Genomic DNA, 26,177 nt, shown 5'->3' on the forward strand with positions numbered 1-26,177 from the left:
CCAGGATGGTGATAAATCCTAGGGAAGTGGCTTCGAAGCAGATTGGAGAGAATTGCAAGACTCCAGATAGGATGATGCTCTTGGGGGGAGGGAATTAACTTAAATTGAGAGGAATTTTCATTTCATTTTTAGGGCTGCACCTGCAAGCATATGGGGTTGAATCAGAGCTGCAGCTGCTGGCCTACCCCACAGCAACAGCAACGCCATGTCTGCGACCTACACCACAGCTCATAGCAATGCTGGATCCTTTAACCGACTCAGCGGAGCCAGGAGTCAAACCTGCATCCTCCTGGATACTAGTCTGGTTCCTAATCTCCTGAGCCACAACAGAAACTCCCTTGGGGGTGCATTTTTAGGAAAATTATTCATAGAAAACAAAGCAAATTTTAAAAAAATTTAAATTTAAAGGTACTTACTATCTTTAAGGAAGAAATATACAAAAAAAATTTAGCACAGTATAGTTTGTGACTTAGCTATGAATTGAATATTGATTTAATAAATATCGGTAAGAATAACTGTAGGGAAGATATGCTTCATCTTCCATAGCAAGGGTCTACTATGATGATGTTCCTGCTATAGTGGCAAAATTGAATAGTTGTCACAGAGACCATGTGGCCTGCAAAGCCTAAAATATTTATTTTCTGGCCTTACATAAAAATATCTGCCAACTCTTATTTTATAGGAAGAAGCCAATAGAATAATGTTTAAAATTGGGAAAAAAAGTAGTAGCAGTATTAGCATTTTTTGAAAAGAAATATTTATTTTTTTACTGAAGTACAATATTATGTTAGTTTCAGGTGTATGCTTTGAAATCAGGGAGCATAATACCTCCAGCTTTCCTCATCTTTCTCAAAATAGCTTTGGATATTCCAAGTCTTTTGTGGTTCCTTAAAATTCCAGTTCTGTGGAAAATGCCGTTGGTATTTTGATAAGGATTGCATTGAATCTGTAGATTGCTTTGGGTAGTATAGTCATTTTAACAATGTTATTTCTTCCAACCTGTGAGCCCAGTTTATCTTTCCATTTATTTGTGGCATTTTCAGTTTCATCAATGTCTTATATAGTCTCAGAGTGCAGGTCTTTCAGATCCTTTGTTAAATTTATTCCTAGGTGTTTTTTACTCAGTTGTAAATGTTTTCCTAATTTCTCTCTCTGATATGTCATTTATTATGTATAGAAATGCTACATATTTCAGTTATTAATTTTTTTTTTTTTTTGCTTTTTAGGGCCACACCCATGGCGTATGGAAGTTCCCAGGCTAGAGGTCGAATCAGAGCTGCAGCTGCCAGCCTATGCTACAGCCACAGTAATGCGGGAGCCAAGCCAAGTCTGCTACCTACAGCTTATGGCAACACCAGATCCCCGACCCACTGAGAGAGGCCAGGGAACCGGAATCCTCACGGATACTAGTCAGATTCATTTCCGCTGCTCCACAGTGGAAACTCCCTCTGTTATTAATTTTATCTCCTGAAACTTCCCTGAATTTGTTATTTGTTAGTGCTAATGGGTTTTTGTTGGAGTCTGTAGGGTTTTCTCTATATAGTATCATGTCATCTACATACAGTGACAGTTTTACTTCTTTCTAATTTGGATGCCTTTTATTTCTCTTTCTAGTCTGATTGCTTTAGGTAGAACTTTCAATACTATTGAATAAAAGTGGTGAGACTGGGTAGCCTTGTCTTATTCCTGCTCTTAGAGGAAATGCTTTCAGCTTTTCACTATTGTGTATAATGTGAGGCTGAGGGTTTGTCTTTTTTTTGTCTTTTTTTTTTTTGCTATTTCTTGGGCCACTCCCACGGCATATGGAGGTTCCCAGGCTAGGGGTTGAATCGGAGCTGCAGCCGCCGGCCTACACCAGAGCCACAGCAACACTGGATCCGAGCCCCATTTGCTACCTACACCGCAGCTCACGGCAACGCCGAATCGTTAACCCACTGAGCAAGCGCAGGGACCAAACCCGCAACCTCATGGTTCCTAGTCGGATTCGTTAACCACTGCGCCACGACGGGAACTCCTGAGGGTTTGTCTTATATGGCCTTTATTATGTGGAAGTATGTTCCCTCTGTGCCCACTTTGTTGAGAGTTTTTATCATGAATGGATGTTGAATTTTGTCAAAAGCTTTCTCTGCATCAGTTGAGATTATCATATGACTTTTATTCTTCACTTTGTTAATGTGGGTTATCACTGTTTTTGTAGCTTTATTTTATTTTATCTTTTTAGGGCCACACCTGCAGCATATGGAAGTTCCCAGGCTAAGGGTCGAGTTGGAGCTGCAGATGCTGGCCTACCCCACAGCCACACCAGCGAGGGATCTGAGTTACGTCTGTGACCTACACCACAGCTCACGGAAATGCCACATCCTTAACCCACTGAGCAGGACCAGGGATTCAACCTGAAACCGCATGGATTCTAGTTGGGTTCTTTACCACTGAGCCACAACGGAAACTTTGGGGTTTCACTGTTTTTTAGAAATATTTTGGAAAGTAGCAGAAGGAATAGCTACGGATCAAAGGACTACCTCTGGGATATGTGAATCAGGAACTGGGAGGAGTAGAGTCAGCAATATTTGTTGTTTTAAGCTTTGTATTATTGAATTCTTTTTTTTTTTTTTTGGTCTTTTTGCCATTTCTTGGGCCACTCCTGCGGCATATGGAGGTTCCCGGGCTAGGGGTCGAATCGGAGCTGCAGCTGCCAGCCTACTCCAGAGCCATAGCAACTCAGGATCCTAGCCGCGTCTGCGACCTACACCACAGCTCACGGCAAGGCAACGCCGGAACCTTGACCCACTGAGCAAGGGCAGGGATCGAACCCTCAACCTCATGGTTCCTAGTCGGATTCGTTAACCACTGCGCCACAACGGGAACTCCTGTATTATTGAATTCTTAAGCTAATAAGCTCATGTATTACTTTGAAAAAGTGTGAATGATGAGCACAGAGAAATTTGATTGGACTGAAAGAACAGAATAAACAGAAAAGGAAAAAAGAAGAGACTACCAGTTATGAAGAAAAGCCTTTTCTCTTGGAGTTCCTGCTGTGGCAGATGGGATTGGCAGCATCTCTGGAGTGCTGGGACATATATTTGAACCCTGGCCCAGTCCTTTGGGTTAAGGATCTGGTGTTGCTGCGGCTGTGGTAGGTCATAGCTGAATCTCGGATCTGATCCCTGGCCCCAGAACATATGTCAGGGGGCGGCCAAAACAAAAAGAAAGAAAGGAAGAAAAGAAGCCTTTTTTTCTGCAAACATAGCTTTCCCATGTATTCACTTACTCCTTCCCAAGATAATCCCTTATGAGTCCAAATGCCAGGCACCGAGACAGAGTCCCTTCCTGGAAGGTGCTTAGTCGCTTAGCCAATGACACACAGACAGGGCAAGGATAGTATCATGGTGGTACAGCTGCTGCACTCTAGTGCTTTTCATGAGATGCTTTCAGGGTTTACGAAGTTGGGTGAGACATCTCGGAGAACGTGACTCCAGAGGTGAGGTCTGAAGGATAAGACACTGGGGTGGAAGGACAGAGGAAGGATTTTCCAGATGAGGCATAGCTTACTCCAAGTGTGGAGTACAGTTGGATGAATGGTGGGAGGTAGCATCAGGGCAGAAGACACAGACTAGAGGCTGGATTGCCTGTGCAGGCTCTGTGCTGTGAGGAATTTGTTTTCATTGCTGAAGACACTGTAGAGATAAGATCTGATTTTGTTTATGCTTTAGGGAAACATGCTCGTGGTGCCATGAGGGTTAGGAGGCTCTATCAAGTAAAGAAAACAACTGCCCCAAGTAGTAATAAACTCAATAAGTGGACTGGGGAGGAACCACAGGATTCAGGAATTATGAAGACATGAATAGAAAGGAAGTAGTTAAGGATGACTGAACTCTGGGCTGGCTAGCAGATGGTGGGACTCTAGCCTCCAGTGGGGGACATAGGAGCAGGTATGTATGTGTGGAAAGGCAGTACTGAGTTTGATTTTGGAAGAGATGTGGGTTTTTTGTGGAATCTCTGGAATACTTAATTGGAACTGGCTAGGATGTGGTCACTTCGAGGTCAGGAGGAGGACTTGGGTTTGGAAATGTGCAGTGGTCCCGATGTAGAGAGAAGTTTGGAAATTGAGTTGAGAACTCAGGGAGCCCTTGTGGTGCTAAGAGGCTTTAGCCCTGGGGACACTGCTGTATAAGGGTTAGGCCTTACAGTAGAAGGAGCCTGGGGGGAAGCTGTGCCTTGGGAGCCTGCAGTCAGAGGGAAGGCAGGAGAGAGTGGCCTTCAAGAAACCAGTGAGGAGTTCCTGTCGTGGCGCAGTGGTTAATGAATCCGACTATCATGAGGTTGCGGGTTCTGTCCCTGCCCTTGCTCAGTGGGTTAAGGATCCAGCGTTGCTGTGAGCTGTGGTGTAGGTTGCAGACGCGGCTTGGATCCCGAGTTGCTGTGGCTCTGGCGTAGGCCAGTTGGCTACAGCTCTGATTCGACCCCTAGCCTGGGAACCTCCATATGCAGTGGGAGCGGCCCAAGAAATAGCAAAAAGACAAAAAAAAAAAAAAAGAAACCAGTGAGATGAAAGAGGAGGAAATGGCCCATAGTTTAAAATGCTGCTAGGAAGTCAGGATAAAGCCTTGGATTTGGCAACTAAGGGAGCCTTTGCTAAGAGCAGCTTTAGGGAAGCAGTATGGGAGGAAGTGGCAGACAATTCAGGTGTGGGATTTGTTAGTATAGTTACTATTCTTAGATAAGAGTTGAGCCTGTTTCTTTGTTGAGAGAAGAGCTGTAGAGAGAGAGAGGCTTAGTGGTAATTTAAGAAATGATTCTTCATGGAACAAATGTTTATTGAGCACCTGTTAGGAGCCCTGTGCTGTTCCAGACTCAGGAAGTACAGCATGAACAGAACAAAGCTAGCATTTGTGTGTGTGCTTGCACCTCACAGGTAATAAGTTTGTAATCCGCTGGGCATAATGTCAGGTAGTAACAAGTGCCGGGAAGAAAGCTAAATAGGGTAAAAGGCTAGAGAGTGGGGGCAGCGGGTGGCAGGAATAGGGTGTTTGAGGAAGACATCAGCGAAAGGATCCCATCGGAGGAGACACCTGACTGAAATGAAGAAAGACTCACTGCAAAGTGATCCAGAGGCTGAGGTGGCTGAGAAGTGGGAGAGGATGGACCCCAAGTACTGATGGAAGGAGAGGGGCCGCTTCCTTCCTCTGCCACTGGCGAGAAGGCACAGGACAGGCAGCATTGATGATTGCCAGGTGGCTCAGGTTCACTGTGTGGCAGATACCGTCGGTTCCCAGCCCTCTCCCTTCTTGCCTTTTTTATAGGTGAGGAAACAGAGTCTGGAAGAGGTTTTACCTGCCTCACTATTCTTAGAGGCAGAATTTCCTCTCCACTCTGGCATTTCAGACCCTTGCTGTTATCCTCCTACAGACTGCTTCCTGCCTAGCAGAGGACACAGATAAATCTGTCCAGTTGTGCAGGGTGGGTGTGAAGGTGGGCACGTGAGAGGTTGAGGGATGTCTCGCCCTTCGGACTTTTTAAGTCAAGGATGGCTTTCCAGAGTCTTGGTGAGAGGTGGTTGTGTGGAAAGTAACGTAATAAATATCTTTTCTATCAAGGGAAATCTTGGTTACTCCATTTTGCTCCCATTCACCTTCCTGCAGACTCCCCCCTCCTCTTTCCCTCTTCTCCCAGTAACACTTTGTTTCAAATTAGCCAACTGGGAAGAATGTGTGCCCTAACCTGACCAATGGGAAGGGGACAGGTACATCAGCTGCGGTAGGGATACATGGGGGAGGGTCCTTTGTTAGGTGTGCACGCTTTTTGGAGTACCCGCGCCCTTCTGCAGAAGAGCCTTGTCGAGATCTCCCCGTGTTCATGTGTCTCATTTTTCTGACACTGACGATCCAAGCCATGTTCCCAACAGATTGATGAGTGTCTGAGGAAGGTGGCGCTCCCCAAGACCTCCGTGTGCCTTCCTGATGAACTCCTCTCAGATGAGTGGATTCCCTGTGTCCTGTGCCCATCCCTCTGAAGTCCCCTCCCTGTAACAAGGTGGGATTGTCTTATTTGTGCCTGCTGTGGTAGGCATGGTTCTTAGGAACCAGGCTTAAGGGTGGGGCGGGGGAGGGGCGCATAGATTATAAAGTACATGTCTATTGTGGAAAAGTTGAGGTAACCATGGCTTTGGGGTGGAGGGGGCACTCTGTGGCATGTGGAATTCCCAGGCCAGAGATGAGATCGGAGCCGCAGTTGTGACCTATGCAGCAGCTGCGACAGTGCCACATCCTTTTACCTGCTGTGCAGGCCAGGGATCGAACCTGCGTCCTGGCTCTGCAGAGAGCCATCCCCTTGTGCCACAGCAGCCAACTCCAAGGTGTATCTGATTTTTAAAGTTGCTTCCCACTTCCTCTTTATCATGAAGTACCTGATAGAGTGGAAGAGACAGCGGCTTGTTAAGAGCAGAGGTCCACATCCTTCCTGCCATCAGTTGTGTCTTCTGCTGTCCTTATGAATCTTAAGGACCATGGCAATAGTCTGCTGTGTGTGCACTTGTCTGTGTTTGCATGAACACACACTCTTGTAATGAAATAGACCCCAGGTGGCAGAATTCTCCAGGTAGGGTAAATTTAAATACTTTATATAAATGTATATATAAATGGTGAAATAGTGTGTATCTGCTGTTTATTATTATTATTATTATTATTTTTGTCTTTTGAGGGCTGCATCTGCAGCATATGGAGGGTCCCAGGCTAGGGGTCCAATTGGAGCTGTAGCCGCCGGCCTACGCCAGAGCCACAGCAACACGGGATCTGAGCTGCGTCTGCAACCTACACCACAGCTCATGGCAACGCCGGATTGTTAACCCACTGAGCAAGCGCAGGGACCGAACCCGCAACCTCATGGTTCCTAGTCGGATTCGTTAACCACTGTGCCACGACAGGAACTCCCAGACACCCTTTTGTTAAATGGAAGCATCATTAAGAGAGTAAGAAGAAATGGGAATTTTTATATTGTTTGTTTTTAATATTATTACCGGCTAACGCTGCTTTCATACATAAGCACTGAAATGGAGAGAGGAGATTGGAGTCCCCCCAGTTTTCATGTAATTCAGAAGTTAGACACTTTTTTAAATGCACTTTTTCCTTTGTTGACAAATTTCCTGCTTTGTCCACACAGACAGGAATTTCAGAATCTGTTTGTGTTATGCTTCTTATTAAATCGTGGGACCCTGAAATTACTGTTTCAATTTGTACTTTATTGAGCCAAGAGGATCTGTCAAATTACAAATTTTGAGTGATGGTGGCCCAGCAGCAGAAGCTCTAAGACTACTTCCAGTATTGCACAGAAGCACCTGCCTGAGGGTGTGTCCATTCATCCATTCCTGCTGTATAAAATTTAGCCTTACAAATAGATGAGGTAGTTTTGTGTTTTTTAAACATGTGCCATAGAAGAGGTAAAAAAGCAGAGGTAACTTAAGAGAGAGTGCTTTTTAAACTGTTAGGTACTATTTGGAGAAATAAAAGTTAACAATTGCTTGTTGAACACCTATTGATATTGATGACATCTATTATCTAGTAGGGTGGTACATTCTGGCATGTGACAATCCATCAGGGTGCTGGAAATGATTTTGCAAGAACAACTCAAGCTTGGCCAAAGACTGCTTTGAGGGACCCAGGGCAGTTAGTTCTAGAGTAGCACCACTGGGCCTGACCTGGAGTCTCTCTCCCTCAGAGAATGGGGCGGGGTTATCTCTGCAGCATGAATACTCCTAAAGGTACAGGTGGCAGTGTCTCGCATGTGAAGGAATTAGGGGAAGGGGCACCTGAGATCTGGTTTAGAATCTTTCACTCAGCTCTTTTCCTCCATGCCTTCTCTCTGCTGAGTAACCAAATCCAGGCCACACTTGAGTCAGCCCCATCTCTTCCCAGTCTTTCCAGCTTGTGCTCATCTGCCCTCTCTGATTTTCTCCCCAGGCCCTGTGATGACACAGGCCCAAGGAATGGTGGAACTGTGCGATCCTTGGGGCACTTCTCTTGTGACAGGCTTTTTCACATTCATCTCATCCCTCTCTCAGCTTTTTTTCCTATTGGCTTATTTGCTTGGGATGGACTGTGCAGTTCTTTAATGTGGAGTTGGCACATTAAAGGACTGCACAGTTTATGGATCGAGTGGCACGGTGCCTGCGTGCTTTCAGAAAGCTTGAAGCAGTGAACAGTGTCATTGGCGAGGATCTGTTGGACATGTTTTCCCCACATTCCTGGCAGTGTTGGAGCCCTGCTTATTTGCATGTTAGTTTGTGGTACTCAGTCAGAAATTGTATTTCTTGATGTCCCTACTGCCTTATACTTGTTTTGTAAAATATCTTAAAAAATAATTTTTGTTGGCATTGGTGAACTTTTTCTGTGTTTTGTAGGTGATTGGTTTCATTTTGTTGGGTAGAATTTTAATTGAGTACATAAGTCTGGTTATTGATAATACCCCTTTTTATTAGCCAGAACTTATTTTCTAAACTTCTTTATTTTGGAATTTGTGATAGTCTCTGATGGTTGAGAAGTTGGTTTTCTGCGGGTCTGATAATTTGAAGTTGAGAGATAAAGGAGGTAAACTTGTGCTAACATAATTTACCTGGAACTGACTCCACTATAGTGAAGATTAGGGGTAAAATTCTTTGAACTGCCCTGATTTAGAGCCTTTTCCTGACCATTTATCAGGAATTTATAGTTTTCTTGAGGTGAATAATTGTTCCATCAAATGCTAGTCCTCACACTGATCCTTAGAAGCATCATTTATTGACCTGACTTTCCCTTTTCCTGATTTGGCTGGTTCTCCTCTGCCCTCCTCTGCTTCCCCCTTGGTCTAGGCCCTACCTGAGCCCACTCTGCAGCTTGTTACTTCCTTGGATGCTATGCTTTCTGCAAGCCGCAATATCCTGGTAGCATATTTCTGGTATTTTTATTTTTATTTTTTTTTAATAGAAAATGCTTCTGATTTGTGGAGGGGAAAAAAAAAACCCTAAATCGACAGTCCTTCATTTTTCTCAGTTGCATCAAACACACCATGAGCTCACTTAGAAGATGGGACTGGCAGCCCACTTTAAAGTTCTGCTTAATGCTACACATCACGTTCATTTGGATATGAGAAGTAATTATGAACATAAGGATAATTGTGCACCTCTGGGACAGTTTCTTGAGGGGTGATGGTCTGCAGCTCTGTGGGGTGTCCGGGAGATCAAAGGAAACGGTAAATACGAGGTGGCATCTGCATCCAGGCTCAGTCCAGAAGCCAGGATTCTGTTCAGAGTGAGGAAGGTGTCTGTAAATGATGACGGTGAGACTTGGTGATTCAGGCAGCCCCAGAATCCAGGTTTCCTAGAATAGGTTCTTTCTGTTCCCTAGGATGCACCAGTGTACGTCCAGACTTCTCAAGCCATTTATGAGAAAAAGTTCATTGTCATAGGGTCATTTTGGTTGAGGTGGGCATGGGGCTTAAGTCCTGGGTTCATACAGTAGAATCATTTAAAAAATCATATGAAATATCAGAACAGGATTTCTTTTGTTAAATAAAAATGCACATGGTTTACAAAACATCAAGTAAGGTAGGACAGCATATGATGAAATGTAAGAGGGCCCTGCCCTGTCGCACACCAACTCCTCCCTCCTTCAAGAGGACAACTTGTAACTCATTTAGCTCTCTTGTTTATTGTGTATATTTCTCTTTCTTGATTTCTCAATTGTAGATGTTGCTTATTGATTTCCTCCTAAAAGAAATGAGGGCTTTACTTATTTCCAGCCGCTCTCCACCCCTCTCGGTGTAGTCACGTCAATACTTTTGGTTCCTCCTTTAGTTTCCTTTGTAATTTAATATACCAGCATCTTTTATAACTTGTTTGATCTACTCAGACAGTATTTTTTGACTCCACGTCTCTGGAGCAATAAAGTAGGGTTTGGGGTAGGAGTAGGTAGGTTAGGGCTACACTTAAGGTTTTGGGTGTTGTTGGGCTCGAAGACTGCTCGTTGTAAATGTTTTCTGGAAGTCATCCTCTGTGTTTTCCTCACGTGTCACAGCTCATCCTGAGGTCATCTAAAATGCTTTATTTTGAATTTTACCATAATGTTTGCTTTTTTATGTTTTACAGAAATAAAATAATTACCTTCAATAGATGATAATGAAAATACAGAAGAAAGAGAAGCAGGTAAGTGATCACATATCTTTTAAGTGAATGTATCCAGCATTCACTGGGGCTCCCTCTCTTTTTTTTTTTTTTTGCTTTTTAGGGCTACACTTGGTGCATTTGGAGGTTCCCAGGCTAGCAGTCAAATCAGAGCTGAAACCACAGGTCTATACCACAGCCATAGCAACTTGGGATCCGAGCTTCGTCTTTGACCTACACCACAGCTCATGTCAATTCTGGATCCTTAACCCACTGAGCAAGGCCAGGGATGGAACCTGCATCCTCATAGTTCCTAGTAGGATTCGTTACCACTGAGCCACGACAGGAACTCCACTGGTGCTTTTTTAACAAGAGGAGATGCCGGCAGTTTTGACTTCTCTCTTAGCCTCTGGTAGTTACTCTGCTGTCTCTCTTTCCCATTCTCCCCGTGGTAACTGAGAGCTCTGTTCTGAATGACTTGAGTATGTGAATTTTTACTATGCTCAAATCAGCTCCATTTGAGAATAAATGTAATGAAGACGGTAAGTCATAATGTTGCTCAAAATTAGCTATATGAAAGGATGTGTTTCCTTCCTTGGGATAGCTTTCCAAGTTTTTACAAAGTGAGATGTGATCACTTCTTTATAGTATTTATCATTTATAGTTTTCATATATATATTACTTTTACAGTATTTGTCATTTGGGATGTTTGGATAAGCTAAAATCATTCTCTTATAGGATTCTTATTTCTCCTACAGAAACTAGTGAACTAATTGGAGGAATGTGAACATCAACTATTTGGCATTTGTTTTCTAAAGAGGGGGAGTTTGATAAAACCATTTGATCTTTGTGACCCATCCCACCAAGATCTTTTTCCTTAGTTGGTACTTCTGTGTTCCAGGTAGTACGTAAGCACAGGAACCCAGAGGCCCCAGCCAGTATGGCCCAGGGAGAGGCGATGGGAGCATCTGCCTCTGTCTCTTGGAAACAGGCTGTCTGTGCCGGGCTGGTTTTCCTTTTACAGAATCGAATGACAGCCTGGTAACTGGGGAGATGTGAATCCTTCCCCTTCATTGGGACCCTGTGCAAGAGGTTGGGTGGGACCAGCCACTTTACTCTCTGCTTCTGTAGAGCCCCGAGTAGTTGGATACGGGCTGACCTAGGGATATGGTTACAGGGACGACTCTGTTCTGTCCCCAGTGGATAGGTTCTTGTGAAACCAAAACCAAGACAACCTGTTTGGAGAAATAATTGACTCAGCTGAGTCAGGCCAGGGATTGAGGCCAGCTGCTGCCAATTTTTATAAGACAATCAGTGACTAAATGCTGTCTCCTCACTGATTTCTTCCTGTCCTGGCTCTATAGAGTCATCAGCTAGTAGACAAACACTTTAGAGAGTGCCTTTCTGTCTGCCAGGATTTTTTCCTAGGGATATACTCAGACAAGTGTCCAGAAGCTCTTGTGCCAAACAGTTAGCCAATTTATGAATGCGGAGGAAGAGTTCTTAGAGGAAATTAAAAATGCTACTCTGGTGAACACACAAGTGCTAAGAAAGTACGGCAGTCTTACTGCTGATGTGGAGAACGTTTGAGTGGTCTGAATGGACGATCAGATCAGCTACAACATTCCCTTAAGCCAGAGCCTAATCCAGAGCAAGGCTCTAACTCTCTTCAGTTCTATGAAGGCTGAGAGAGGTGAGGAAAGTAGAGAAGAAAAGTTTGAAACTAGCAGAGATTGGTTCATGAGGTTGAAGGAAAAAAGCCATCTCCATAACATCAAAGTACGGGGTGAAGCAGCAGATGTTGATGTAATTATCAGAAGGTCCTGCTAAGACAGTTAAGGAACGTGACTGCACTAAGCAACAGATTTTCAGTGTAGACGAAACAGCCTTCTATTGGAAAAATGCCATCTAGGGCTTTAATAGCCAGAGAGGAGAAGTCCGTGTCTGGCTTCAAAGTTTCAAAAGACAGGCTCGTTCTCTTGTTAGGGACTAATGCAGCAGGTGACTTTAAGTTGAAGCCATTGCTTGTGTATCATTGCCTAAATCCCCAGATCCTTAAGAATTTTGCTAAATCTACTCTGCTTGTGCCATAACAATGAAAAAATAAAGCCTGAATGACAGCACATCTATTTACAACATGGTTTACTGAGTATTTAAGCCCAGTGTTGAGGCCTTCTGCTCAGAGAAAAAGATTTTCCTTCAAAATATTACTGCTCATTGACAGTGCACCTAAGAGCTTTGATGGAGATGGGATGTACAATGAGATTAATGTTGTTTTCATGCCTGCTGACATAGCATCCATTCTGCAACCCATGGATCGAGGAGTAATTTTGACTTTCAGGTCTTATTATTTAGGAAATACATCTCGTAAAGCTATAGCTGCCATAGATAGTGATTCCTCTGATGAATCGGGCCAGGTAAATTGAAAGCCTTCTGGAAAGGATTTACCATTCTGGGTGCCAGGAGGAACATTGATGATTCATGGGAAGAGGTCAGATTGTCAGCGTTAACGACCACATCTGCAGAAGTGACAAGAGAATTAAAATTAGAAGTGGGACTGAATTGCTGCAACCTCATGATAAAACTTGATCAGATGAGAAGTTGCTTCTTATGGATGGGCAACAAAAGTGGTTTCTTGAGATGGAATCTGCTCCTGGTAAAGACGCTGTGAAGATGGTTAAAATGACAACAAAGGATTTAGAATATTAATAAACTTAGGTGATAAAGTGGCAGCGGGGTTTGAGAGGATTGATTCCAGTTTTGAAAGAAGTTCTGCCGTGGATAAAATGCTATCCAACAGCATTTCATGCTACAGAAATTTCTTTGTGAAAGGAAGAGTCAGTCATACGATATGGTAAAACTTCATTATTGTCTTGTTTTAAGAAATTGCCACAGTCATACCAGCCTCAGCAACCAGCACCCTGATCCATCAGCAGCTGTCAATATCAAGGTGAAACCCTTCACCAGCAAAAAGATAATGACTCACTGAAGGTTAACGTGATGCTTAGCAGTTTTTAGCAATAAAGTGGTTATTTATTTATTTACTTATTGGCCATACCTGTGGCACACGGAAGGTCCTGGGGCAGGGATTATATCCGAGCTATATCGGATCCATAACCCAATGTGCTGGCCTGGGGAGCAAACCCTTGCCGCCACAGAGACAATGCTGGATCCTTAAACCCTGTGCCACAGCAGGAACTCTAGCAATAGAGTAATTTTAATTATGTAGATTGTTTTTTTAGACATAATGCTGTCGCATACTTAACAGGCGGCAATATAGTGTAAACATAACTGTTATATGTACCGGGAAACCAAAAAATTTGTGTGACTCGCTTTATTTGTGTGACTTTGCCTTATTGTGGTGGTCTGGAACTGAACCTTCGGTATCTTTGAGGTATGGCTGTAGCACATCCACCTAGTGGAAAATGGAGCTGCTGTTAAAAACAGCTGTTAGGTTTCTTTCTTTGAAGATTTTACTGGTTCACATTAAGACCTTTGGTATGTCAGCTAGCTGTTACGTAGCCTCAGTCAGATGGATTTTCATTTAGACTTCATAGTAAATGTTGATGAACAGGCCAGTGGTTGTATTTAGAAGCTGATATTAGATATGGTGGAGGAGCGTGTTAATTAAGTGGAGCCACTCTCAGGAGTTGATCCTGCTTCTCTTACAGGTCCTGGTGATGGGCTGTAGTGATGACTGAACCTCAGGAAGTTGCAGAGCATGGAAATAGAAAATAACCTTCATGCTAAAGTAGTCCACAGGCTCTAAAACCTATCTTTGGACATGCCTTAACATATTTTTGTTTTCATTGTTGTCCTAAGTCATTTTTTTGTTCCTAAAGATATACTTTTGAGAGAGGCCAGAGCAAAGTGACCAGGATGATAATGGAACGTTTACTCATTTTCTGTGAGATGGGATAGATGTAACTAGGATTACGTGGCCTAAAGAAGAGAGGATTTAAAAGCATCCCATGGAAAAGAGGGTATCCGTGTCTGTTACTGGACGTGTGGGTGAGAATGGGCATGTGTGGAGAGTTACAGGCAGATAGGCTCTAGTGCCATCTCAAGAAGACCGTCCTGAAAAGCTGAGCTGCCCAGCCATGGCCTGTGCCTTGTAGGGAGGCAGGTAGGTCCCCATCCCTAGGAGAGACTGGAGAGCTGTTTGCTGTGTGTTAGGGACCCGAAGATGGGAGTTCGGGCTAGGTGACCTCAGAGGTCCATCCTGACCAGGGCATTTATTTATGTTATTTGTAGGTCAGTACCAAAATAAATAGTATTATAAGTAGGTATAATTTTCAACTAATATGTTATGTAATAATTGTGTATTTCAGCTCATGTTACTGACTTATCCAATATATCACTAGCTGAGACATACAGAATGATTTTTTTTTTTTAATGGAACTAAGCTGCTAAGTTTTATTTATTTATTTATTTATTTTCCTTTTTTTAGGGCAACACCCATGGCATATGGAAGTTCCCAGGCAAGGGGTTGAATCAGAGCTGCAACTGCTAGCCTACATCACGGCCACAGCAACGTCAGATCTGAGCCCCATCTGCCACCTACACCACAGCTGACAGCAATGCTGGATCCTTAATCCACTGAGCGAGGCCAGGGATCACACCCACATCCTCATGGATCCTAGTCGGGTTTGTTACCACTGAGCCATGAAGGGAACTCCTAAGCTGCTAATTTTCAAATTCTGTGAATAAAGTGGCTCTGAGTCTGTTTTACATGTAGAAAACAGTGGACTAAAGACAACTGCTTTTAAACAGTGAATAGAATTGCCTCGTCTCCTGTCCTGACCAGAGGGGTCTGGGAAGCTCTGGGGATAGCATCAAAGTGGCAACAGAAGATCAAGGATCTGTGACATTTGGCAAGTGACGGTGTGACTCTGGAGAACTGCCTTCCTCTCTCCAACTTTGATTCACTCTCGGGAAGACCAGCCCCAAACTAGTACTCTGAGTGTTATGAAAAAAAGCAGAAGTAACAGCAGTGAACTTCTCTCTACTTTTGATGTGGTTTATAGTTTTCTCATTAACTCACTGTCTGGCTCCTCAGTTAGCCCATCCCTTTACTATGGATATAGTTTTGGATAAATTTTATACATTTTGGGAAACTACATGATACTTAGTGACGAAGGATCCAGAGTTCTCATTTTGTGAGGAAAAAAGGAAATACAGTACTTAATGCCTACAAAAGGTGTTCTTGGGGTCGTAATTGTAGGACCTCTGGTAGCTGCCAAGTCCATGTGTGATCTTCATTAACCCTTATCTCAGGAACCTTCTGGGAAAGTTGAAAAGTCTTACAGATCACTTATTTAGTCTTAGGTTTTCTGTTAGATTGTTTGATTCCTCATGTAGTCTCTCATTCTGATCTGGGGAACAGATGGATTTATAAAGAAATGGATGCAAGAGGAAAAGTTGGTGAGTTAAAGATTTTCTGGGGAAAGGTTGGGGAGATACAGTGCTCTTGGGAAATGGATAATGGAAATAAAGTTCAGATGGTAAGAGATTCTTGCTAATTCTTATTTCTGAGTTTGGTGAACCAGTAGGGCAGTATCAGGAAGTAGTCAAAAGTAGTGGCACTTGAAACCAGGAGTCACACCTGGGTTCAAATCTTAGCTCTAGTATTCACTAGCTGTGTGACTTTGGGTGAGTTATTTAACCTCTCTGAGCTACTCTATAAAATAGAGTTGTAATTAGAACCATAATAATGCAATTTGAACCATAATAACTCAGAGTTGTTTTGAGACATAATTCATTTAAGAAACTTAGTACATTGTCCAATAGTTATTAATAAAATCAGCTATTATTATCATTGCTGAAATCAATTTTATCTTTCAAATATCAAAACAATTCTGAGTACTCAGGGTAGCTGTGACTGAAAGGTCAAGATATATAAAACGCATCATTCCCTATCCACTTAGATAGTATTCCTAACTCCAGGCCATAGTCTTGCTGGGCCTTGGTATGTGGCAATGCCAGTGGTCAGAGTTCACTTCATTTCTGGGCTCAGGGGCTCTGGTAGCCCAAGATTACAGTAAAATTACAGGTGGGCAGTTCGCACTGTGGTGCAGTGGGTTAAGAATCCTACTGAAGTGGCTCAGGTGCCTGCAGAGGTGAGGGTTCAATCCTCTGCCCAGTGCAATGGGTTGAAGGATCTGGTGTTGCCCCACGACTGTGCGTAGGTTCAGCCCCTGGCCTGGGAACTTCCATATGCTATTTGTGTGGCCATAACATTTTTTTTTTTTTAAGGAGTTCCTGCTGTGGCTTAGCGAGTTAAGGACCTGACATTGTGAACATGTGGGTTCAATCCCCGGCCTTGCTCAGTGGGTTAAGATCTGGCATTGATGCAAGCTGTGATATAGGTTGCAGATGTGGCTCAGATCCAGAGTTGGTATCGCTGTGGTGTAGGCTGGCAGCTGCAGCTCCAATTCATCCCCTGGCCTGGGAACTTCCATATGCTGTAGGTGTGGCTGTAAAAAGAAAAGAAAATATTACAGGTGGGTGAGTAAGGAAGAGGTAGGAAAAATAGGTTTATTTTTGTTGATCTACTTGGCTTAGAAGATACCACAGAAACATTCTTGAAGAGGTCTCTTCTAGCCTTGGTTGGAAGGAAAAAACATCATTCTACTTTGGCAGATTACAGAATTGAATCACTTTGAGCTTTTGGTTTGCCCAAGGCCATAGTTGTTTAGGAATAAAACTTGTAGTTTCTAGGAACAGCACTTGTTAACAAACAGGCACTTATTAAGTTTTCCTCTCTCCTTCTAACTCTTTGTGGTCAGCATCAAGATTTAATTATCTACCTGCCCCCACTTTTTGTTACTGCCTGGAGTTAACTAGGTTTGGGTTGACTTTGTGTAAAACTCTTGAAACGTGTTAAGAGAAAACCCCACCCCTCCCACCCTGTTTTAAATGCAAAAATATGAGACTAGAGGTGGGGACTGGGAAGGACAGAGTCAGGGACTTTGGTGTAGAGGGTTTTGCAGAAATTACAACGCCAAATCTGTTGGTCACTCTTCAGTCCTTAACTGACCTACTCCTCAGCGGCACTTGACCGCTGTGATCATTCTGTCCTAAATGCTCTCATCCTCAGGTTTCTGTGAAGCCACACTTATCTTTTCCCTCCTATATCACTGATTTATTGCTCCTTTTCGTCTTCTCTGTACATTCTCCTTCCTCTGGGGATCTTGAATTTTAGTTGTCCTCAGATAGGTCCTGTTTCCTCGTCTCTCTTTATCACTCCCCCTGGGCAGTCTAATTTATTCTTGTCGACATTCCCCTTGGAAATATCTAAGAGCTTTCTGGACCTCTCTGCCTGACTCTACTTTAGATGCCTAAGGTTTCTACCTTAGATACTGGAAACTGAACCCTTCTTCTCCTGGTGCTTAGGAGCTGTGACGAGGTGATGAGCTACATCAGCATCAGAATACGTGCTTTATCACCCAAAGCATGGGACTCAAGGATTGAATAGGCTGAATGCAGGACCCCCCCCACCCGCCACCAAAAAAACCCCACAGAGGACACAGACACACAGACACACAGACACACACACACAGACACACACACACACACACACACACACACACACACACGCTTTCTCTCTTTGCTGACAGTGTTCCTGTCCCTTCTCAGATGAGTCTTGCTCACTCAGCACAATTCTTTTTGCCAAACAAATGAGTCCCAGTGCAGTTGCATTATAATAAATGCAAGGATATGTGGGGTTTCTGTCTTTAGTATATACCATAGTTAAGAAATACTCTTTCAGGAGTTCCCGTCGTGGTGCAGTGGTTAACGAATCCGACTAGGAACCATGAGGTTGCGGGTTCGGTCCCTGCCCTTGCTCAGTGGGTTAACGATCCGGTGTTGCTGTGAGCTGTGGTGTAGGTTGCAGATGCGGCTCGGATCCCGTGTTGCTGTGGCTCTGGCGTAGGCCGGTGGCTACAGCTCCGATTCAACCCCTAGCCTGGGAACCTCCATATGCTGCGGGAGCGGCCCAAGAAATAGCAACAACAACAAAAGACAAAAAAAAAAAAAAGAAATATTCTTTCAGAAGAAAGAAAAGGTGTAGTTTCTGGTAGCCTAGTGGTTAAGGACTTGACATTGTCACTGCTGTGGTTCAGGTTGGATTCCTTGCTTGGGAACTTCTTTATGCCATGGGTGTGTCCAAAAAAAAAAGAAGGTGAAAAAACTAAGATAATTTTAACTGGAAAATAACCTTGCCACCTGAATGTCCACAGACCAAGTCATTCATAGTGATTACTCATTCATTCAACTCATTCAGAGCGATTACTTGTTTTATATTTTCATTTTGATTAACAAAGACAGGTCTCAAACTTGGATAAGCTTTTCTACTTTTTTGTGTTTAGCTGATTTCTTGATGTGAAGTATGTCTATAGTAGAACTCTTTCCCCTCCCTGCTGGAGAAGGTGGAAGGCTGTAAAGCAGGAGCTCACTGGGCTGCTCACGGCTGGCTTGAAATTGGAGGAAGCACTTCTGGGTGAAGGGTATGCAGAGCCTTTCCAGCCCTAGTGCAGTGTATACTCCTTGCCCTGCATCTAGTCAAATATAACTGGTGCCAGTGCCTCTCATATCTGCCTTTGATTCCCAAATCCTGATGAGCAGGACATACCTGGCAAGCAACTTTTCCTGTGCACTATTAAAGTCTGTAAATTTCTTCTATTACATCTATGTGAAAAGTTTTCTGTGACAAGTATTAGGAAAGTAATATTCTCATTACTGAAAATTTAGATGTCTATTTAATTAAAAAAATTAAAAAACCCAAATTTGCACAGCTTCAAGTGATTAATAATATTTTGTTTATTTTCTTTCATTCTTCCGTATGCAGGTATTCATTGTCATTTTTGTTTACATATACAATTTTGTAGACTTCTTTTTTCTCTCTTGCTCTCTCTTTTATTTTTTATTTATTTATGTTTTTTGCTTTTTAAGGGCCGCACCCATGGCATATGGAGGTTCCCAGGCTAGGGGTCGAATCAGAGCTACAGCTGCCAGCCTACACCACAGCCACAGCAACATAGGATCCACGCTGCGTTTGTGACCAACACCATAGCTCACAGCAACACCGGATCATCAACCCACTGAACAAGGCCAGGGATCGAACCTGCATACTCATGGATACTAGTTGGATCCTATAGTTTCTGCTATACCATGATGGGAACTCCCTTTTTTCTCTTTTCATTTCATTTCATCCAATAACTGTGATTGAGTTTCACTGTAAGCCACAGAGATGTTGGGGAATACCTCAGAGTTATTGCCTTGTGAAGCTTGACCTCTAATCATGGGGAACAGGAAAAAAAAATGAATAATTTTGAGAAAGTTTTGAAGAAAAGAAGTGAAAGTTGCCCACCGTCTAATCTCTCAGACATAATGATGTTTATTATCTGATATGTTTCCTAATTTTATTTTAAAAAGCTAATGTTGATACAATATTTCTAAACAAACAAAAATGGGATTAGCTCATAGGTTTTCTTTTTCTTTACTTTCCCTCAGGTTGGGACACTTTAAATGTCAGCTAAAACTTTGTGTAATAATGGCTGTGTAGTATTATTCTGTGTAATGGATGTGACATTAATTTAAGCATTTTCCTAAAGATTGATAAATAGGATATTTTACAGGTTTTTTTTTTTCTTTTCTTTTTAAGGCGGCATCTGTGGCATGTGTAAATGCCCAGGCTAAGGGTCCAAGTGGAGCTACAGCTGCCAGTCTACACCACAGCCATGGCAAGGTGGGATCCGAGCCTCGTCTGCTACCTACACTACAGCTCCTGGCAACATCAGACCACCAACCCTGTGAACAAGGCCAGGGATCAGACCTGCATCCTCATGGATACTAGTCGGATTCGTTTTCCACCGAGCCACAGCAGGAACTCCGGATATTTTATAGTTTTTTTCTCTGTTAAGAAGAAATATGGGAAGATCCTGTGTGGCATGGTGGGTTAAGGATCCAGTGTTGCTATAGCTGTGGTGCAGGTTCCAGTTGTGGCTCGAGTTCAGTTCCTGGCCTGAGAACTTCCACATGTTGCAGGTGTGGCCAAAACAAACCAAAAAACCCTCAAATCTGTATCTGATATTCTTATACGTAAACCTGTGGAGTACATAAGTGTTTCCTTAGTTTATGTTCAAAAAGAAAAAGGCTCACTTTAAAAGTGTATCCCAGGAGTTCCTGTCGTGTCTCAGCAGAAACAATCCAACTAGTATCCATGCTTAGTGGGTCAGTGATCTGCCATTGCCATGAGCTGTGGTGTAGGTCACAAACATGGGTCAGATCCTGTGCGTGGTGGCTGTGGCTGTGGCGCAGGCCTACAGCTGCAGCTCCAATTTGACCCCTAGCCTGGGAATTTCCATATGCTGTGGGTGTGGCCCTAAAAAAGCAAAAGAAAAAAATGTATGCTAAATTTAAATTTTAGTATTATTGCTGTGCTTCCCTGCAAAAATATTTTTTGTTGTTGTTGTTTTTAGGGCCGCAGAAAGTTCCCAGACGGGGTCAAATTCAAGCTGCAGCTGCCAGCCTACGTCAGAGCCACAGCAACATGGGGTCCAAGCTGCACGGCAGCCTATACCATAGCTCACGGTAACGCCCGACCTTTAACCCTCCCAGTGGGGCCAGGGATTGAACCTGCATCCTCATGGACACTAGTCGGGTTCGTTTCCACTGAGCCACAACAGGAATTCCCAAAAAAACTTTTAAAAATTGACGTTCCTGCCAGCAACATATGAGATGATCCTTTTCAGTACATTCTTAAGTTGAATTTTTAAAAATTGAGATGTAATTCACATTCTGTAAAGTTAACTTTTTTTTTTTTTTTAAGTGGCCACACCTGCAGCATATGGAAGTTCCCAGGCTAGGTGTTGAATTGGAGCTTCAGCTGCAGGCCTAAGCCACAGCCACAGTAACACTGGATTGGAGCCACATCTGCAACCTACACTGAAGCTTGCAGCAACACTGGATTCTTAACCCACTGAATGAGGCCAGGGATTAAACTGCATCCTCAGTTAGACAATGTCGGGTCCTTAACCTGTTGAGCCCCAAGGGCAGCTCTACATCCACATTTGTAAAGCATGCCATTTAGTCATTTTAGTTTACTCACAAGATTATGTAAAGATTACCTCTGTCTGATTCTAGAACATTTTTGTCACCCTCAAAAGGAGGCTTATGCCTATCTTCAGATACTATGTTTTTTCCTTCAGCCCCTGGCAACCACTACCCTACTTCTGTCTCTATGGATTTGCCTGTTTTTTGGCATTTCGTATAAATGGAATTATACATTAAGTGGTCTTTTGTGCCTGGCTTCTCTCACTTAGCATAATTTTTTCAACATCTTTCCATTTTGTAGCTTTGATTTGCTTAAGTCTATTTTGACTTTTAAGTACTTGAGTGATTCTTAGGGGGATAATACAAGTTTGTCCTTGGACCTCTGTTTGGGAGTTGATGACCTAGGACGTGATCTTTCTGTTAGTTCCTAAATCCTTTACAACTGACCTGGAATCTGTTTATTTAGATTCAGATCTTTAAGTGTCTTTTCTATGAATATTGCAGATTGATAATTTCATTTTGTTGTATTTTATTTTATTTTTGTCTTTTTTTTAGGGCCACACCCATGGCATATGGAGGTTCCCAGGCTGGGGTCACATCGAAGCTGTAGCTGCCAGCCTACACCACAGCCACAGCAACGCCAGATCTGAGCCACATCTGCGACCTACACCAGAGCTCATGGCGGTGCTTGATCCTTAACCCACTGAGTGAGGCCAGGAATCAAACCTGCGTCCTCACAGATGCTAGTCAGATTCATTTCCACTGAACCACGACGGGAACTTCTAGATTGATAATTTTCAATCACAGAAATGTGTTTTATTACTGACAGTGCCACTTATGAGTTAACATTGTTGCATGTCTCTCTCCTTCTGTTCTTGGATGCTTGTCTGAATTTAAATTGTCCGTGTTTTAATGTAAAATGTTGTGACCAGGGTCCATCATCTGTAGACTATTTAGGGCCATTTTCAAAGCATAATTTAATATTCTTCTTGGAAGAGGCTGAAACAAAGACTTTATTTAGACTCTTTGCCTTTTCCTTCAGTTGACCTTGAGACACATAGAAAAAATATTTTTTGTCTTGTATTTTTAATCTTCTGCAGATATCTTTTCCAAGCTCCTAACAATGTACCTTAAAAGTAAAAACATTTGTGGTGAATTATTGACTTCCTTGATTATAATTTTATATTTTTGGTTACTTGCCCCTTTTCAGCACTGTCTGAAGGTGCTGCTTTTCTTGGGTTTCCCTTCTCCCTGGAAAAGTATCTGGACAAATTGCTTTCTCTCTATAAACCCCTAAATCTCTGAACAGATTATTTTGTGTGTAAAATGAGAGGTTCTGTAAAATACATGAATACCATTTTCATGTATTTCATTGATTTAGACAACTATCTAGGATTCTTGAGAATTGAATAACTGGGACATCAGGGGATTGTATGTTTAGCTTTATGAAGAGCTACCTGACCTTTTCTGAAAGCCTTTGTGTGTGCCATCACATTTAGTGTTTCTAACCAAGTGTAATCATGCTGGTCTGGTGGCATGGTTCCCTGAGATGTCATAAAATGCTGCCTTAGCTCTGGGGCCAGAGGGTTCAGATCCGGGTTCCTCTGCTCACTAGTTATGTGGCCTTGGGCATGTCACTTAACATCCGTAGTCTTCCATTTCTCCATATGCAGAACAGGCATCATTGCTCTAAGCTTGCAGGATTGTTGAAAAGGTTATGGCTGTCATGCAACATGCCTGGCATAATTCCCTGTACCTCCATTTGATGTGTTCCTCTAACTGTTAGCTGCTGTTATTGTATTGCCTAATGATTGACTCTCCAGTTACCAGCACCTACTTGAGTTACCTGCTCAGCTTTTTGGAGAGCCCTGTCCTTCAGAGCAAAGACTTTGACATGAGGTATAAGTTGAAGAGAGGGTCTTGCCTTCACCTACAGAGAGCGGCCCTGGTGGAATTAGGTCTTCAGTGTGTTGTCTTGTAAAACCTCTTTAATAAATAAACCTGTGTCTCTTGCTTTTTCAGGGTGTTCATCCTTGCATGCTAAGCAAAAAGTTGTTCTCTGAGGGCTAAGTATCCCTGGCACAGAGTTAAATCCTGTCCCAAGGATGGTTATGTGCTCACGGGATCTGAGCTTTAGCTGGATACCTGTTAAGTACTAGTGGGTTTCTTGTTGCCTTTTCTTTTCTTTTATCTCTTTATTGTGGTAGAAAACGCATAATACAAAATTTACCACCTTAACCATTTTCTTGTATTTCATTGATTTAAATTTGTTCTAAGTTAACTTACCTCCTCTTTTTCCTAAGCCATCTCAAGTACTCAATCAGCAATGAGGTAGTCAAACTGATTTTTTTTCTCTTCCCCCAAGTAGTGAGTCCTGCCAGAATGACCAGTTCCCTCTGAATTTAGGCTTGTTCATGAGGCTGGACTTTATTTATGATTAAAAATCCAAATGAATCTTCCTTTTCTTTCATCTTTTTCTCCTGGGATTCTCAATGTTATGTTTGGGAGTATCTGACTGGGAAAGGGAACTGGGGAAAACAGAAGGGAACTACGCAGCTGAATTTTGCTCTCTCCGTCACTCCCAGGGCGGGCCAGGAAGTCTGAGCAGAGGTTGGCTAACTAGAACACCAGAGGGGAACCATACCACCTGGCCATTGTCTGTGCCCCTCAGCACATGCCAGGCCTCTTGGTAGAGGAGCAGGCTGCTGACAGATAGGGCTGATCCTACCTAAGCTATCATCCAAAAGTGATTGTACCATCTTCCTGGAAAGCCTGCTTGTCTCTTCTAGGCTCTCCTTAAGTTATTTCTTTATTCCCTGAAACTAGTACCCACGTCATTATCAGGTTACTGGCAGCCTTAACTTGGTTATGAAGTGATTACTGTCCTTTGTGACACCAGACCTGAAAGTATGAGATACAACTTATGCTTCGGGGGGGATGTTTCCTTAAAAGTGGTCATACTGGGAGGCTGTACCTTTACTTGATGGTGCTCTAAAACAGCTTTGAGATGTCCTTGTTAGGGTTGCCTTCAGCACCTGTGGTACTTTGCAAAAGCATCTGTCACAGGAAAGCGTCCTCCTGTATGTCAGTTGGTTTTTGCAAGTTAGTTGGTTTTTGCAAGTTAGTTGGTTTTTGCAAGGTTATCTGGTGCTGAATCTGGTACAAAGTTAGATGATCGTGTAGAAGAATCCCGTTTTTTAGTTAAAAATAAAAGCGTTTTCTAATTGTCCAGATGTTCTTGTTAAAAATCAAACCAGCTGAGTGTTGCTGCTGCTTGATGATGTGTGAGAGTGAAGATTTGGGGAGATGAAGCAGCACATTGAGCCTGACCCTGCATCCTTATCACCCTGGTGACATCACCTTTATTCGTGAGCAGACTGGAACAGTAATGTTTTTGTATCAGCATGAGAAATGCCATTCCGGGTCAGAACAGTGTGCCTAGGATTTGTGTCTGTTAGTGGCCTCTGAAAGTATTTTGTGGGGGACTGCTGTTGCCAGTTCTAGACACAGAGCTTTAAAAGGTGTTTCATATTTCTGCACATGATATGGAAATCCTCCAGGTTTTTACATACAAATTTCCTGTATAACATACTCACAACCAGTTGGTCCGCAAGGGCCCTGCTCCACAAGGGCAAAGGCAAACATAAATCAAGTGTGTCCTTTTTGCCACCCTACGCCCATGGCCTCGCCCAGGAGGAAGAGCCACATTGCAGGTGCTCAGGAAATGTTGAACAAATCCGTGCATTCTAAGTTAATGTCATTGTTTGCGTGAAGCATGCAGCGGAAGAGTAACGTGCCTGTCTCTCTCTCTTTTACAGTTGTCACATGTAAAAGTTCTGAGTCACTCCCCAATGTCTGATGCCTCTGTCACTTTTGACTACAAATCCCCCTCCCCGTGTGACCACAGCACTGATCAGGAGGAGAAAATCGAAGATGTGGCCAGTCACTGTCTGCCCCAGAAGGACCTGTACGCTGCTGCAGAGGATACTGAGGCCCTTTTCCCCAGGAAAACGACGTCCCATAACGGGTTGGAGGACAGTGGAGGAGGTGGCACTGGCGTGAAGAAGAAACGGAAGAAAAAGGATCCAGGAGAGCAAGAGGGGGCGGCAAAGGGAAGCAAGGACAGGGAGCCCAAGCCAAAGAGGAAGCGAGAACCTAGAGAGCCAAAGGAGCCCAGGAAGGCCAAGGAGCCCAGGAGGCCCAAGGAGCCCAAGGAGCCCAAGCAGAAGGACGGGGTCAAGAAGGCACGGAAGCCCCGGGAGGCCTCGGGCACCAAGGAGGCCAAAGAGAAGAGGAGCAGCACAGACTCTGCAGTCCGGACGAAGTCCAGGAAGGCCAGGTGCGTCCCTTTCTTCCCACCCCAAGCCCGGGGCTCTGCCTCCAGAGGGCGGCTGGCCTTGGCCTTGCTCCAGCTCCTGAACGTCACTTCACCACTCTCAGCCAAGATAAACCACTTTGTCACCTGGTGTGAGAAAGATAGCCTTAATTAATACTGTGCCTGCAACTTGTTGTTATCCCCTTTGGATTAAGAGGAATTAAAGTGTTAGCTCACACAGGTTGTAAGGAGGAAAGGGACGTCACGGCTGTGATTGGGAAACAGCAGCAGTGTAGACTGTCAGAGGAGAAAGGTGCTCTGTCCTGGGGTCGGTGCTGGGGTTTGGGAGAGCCGAGAGCACATGCAGAGTTCCAGACAGAAAAGGGCTGCCAGCTTCCCTAGGGTCCGCACTCGCTAATGCAGCCCGTTCTTGGTCTGTTTCTCTCCTTTGGTATCTAACCCGATGCCCAGCACATCAGCAAGTGCTCAGGAAATGGTGAGTCAGTGAGACCAGAGTGACTGGTAGAGAAAGCAGAGGGCACGGGGGCAGATGTGTTGGGGGGCCTTGGCTAGAGAGCCTATCAGGATGCAAACCTACTCTTTATTCAGAGAATTCAGTATTTGTTTTTTTGTATGCAAATGTAGTGTTCTTCATTTTGTCTCTTTCTGAATTCT

General features: G+C 43.5%; 1 protein-coding gene across 5 annotated transcripts in view; it reads left to right on the forward strand.

Annotated features, from left to right (window-relative positions):
* The first annotated feature begins 10,106 nt into the window (after positions 1-10,106).
* Positions 10,107-26,177, forward strand: part of CHD6 (chromodomain helicase DNA binding protein 6) — a 148,404-nt gene continuing 132,333 nt past the window's right edge. For all 5 annotated transcript variants that reach the window (XM_047771070.1, XM_047771074.1, XM_047771072.1 and 2 more), the window contains exons 1-2: positions 10,107-10,171; positions 25,006-25,526. In XM_047771070.1, the coding sequence (XP_047627026.1) occupies positions 10,139-10,171; positions 25,006-25,526 (554 nt within the window). In that variant the 5' untranslated portion in view covers positions 10,107-10,138. The remainder of the gene's footprint in view (positions 10,172-25,005; positions 25,527-26,177) is intronic.

Source organism: Phacochoerus africanus, chromosome 3 (genome assembly GCF_016906955.1).
Source record: "Phacochoerus africanus isolate WHEZ1 chromosome 3, ROS_Pafr_v1, whole genome shotgun sequence".
In the NCBI taxonomy this organism is placed as follows: Eukaryota; Metazoa; Chordata; class Mammalia; order Artiodactyla; family Suidae; genus Phacochoerus; species Phacochoerus africanus.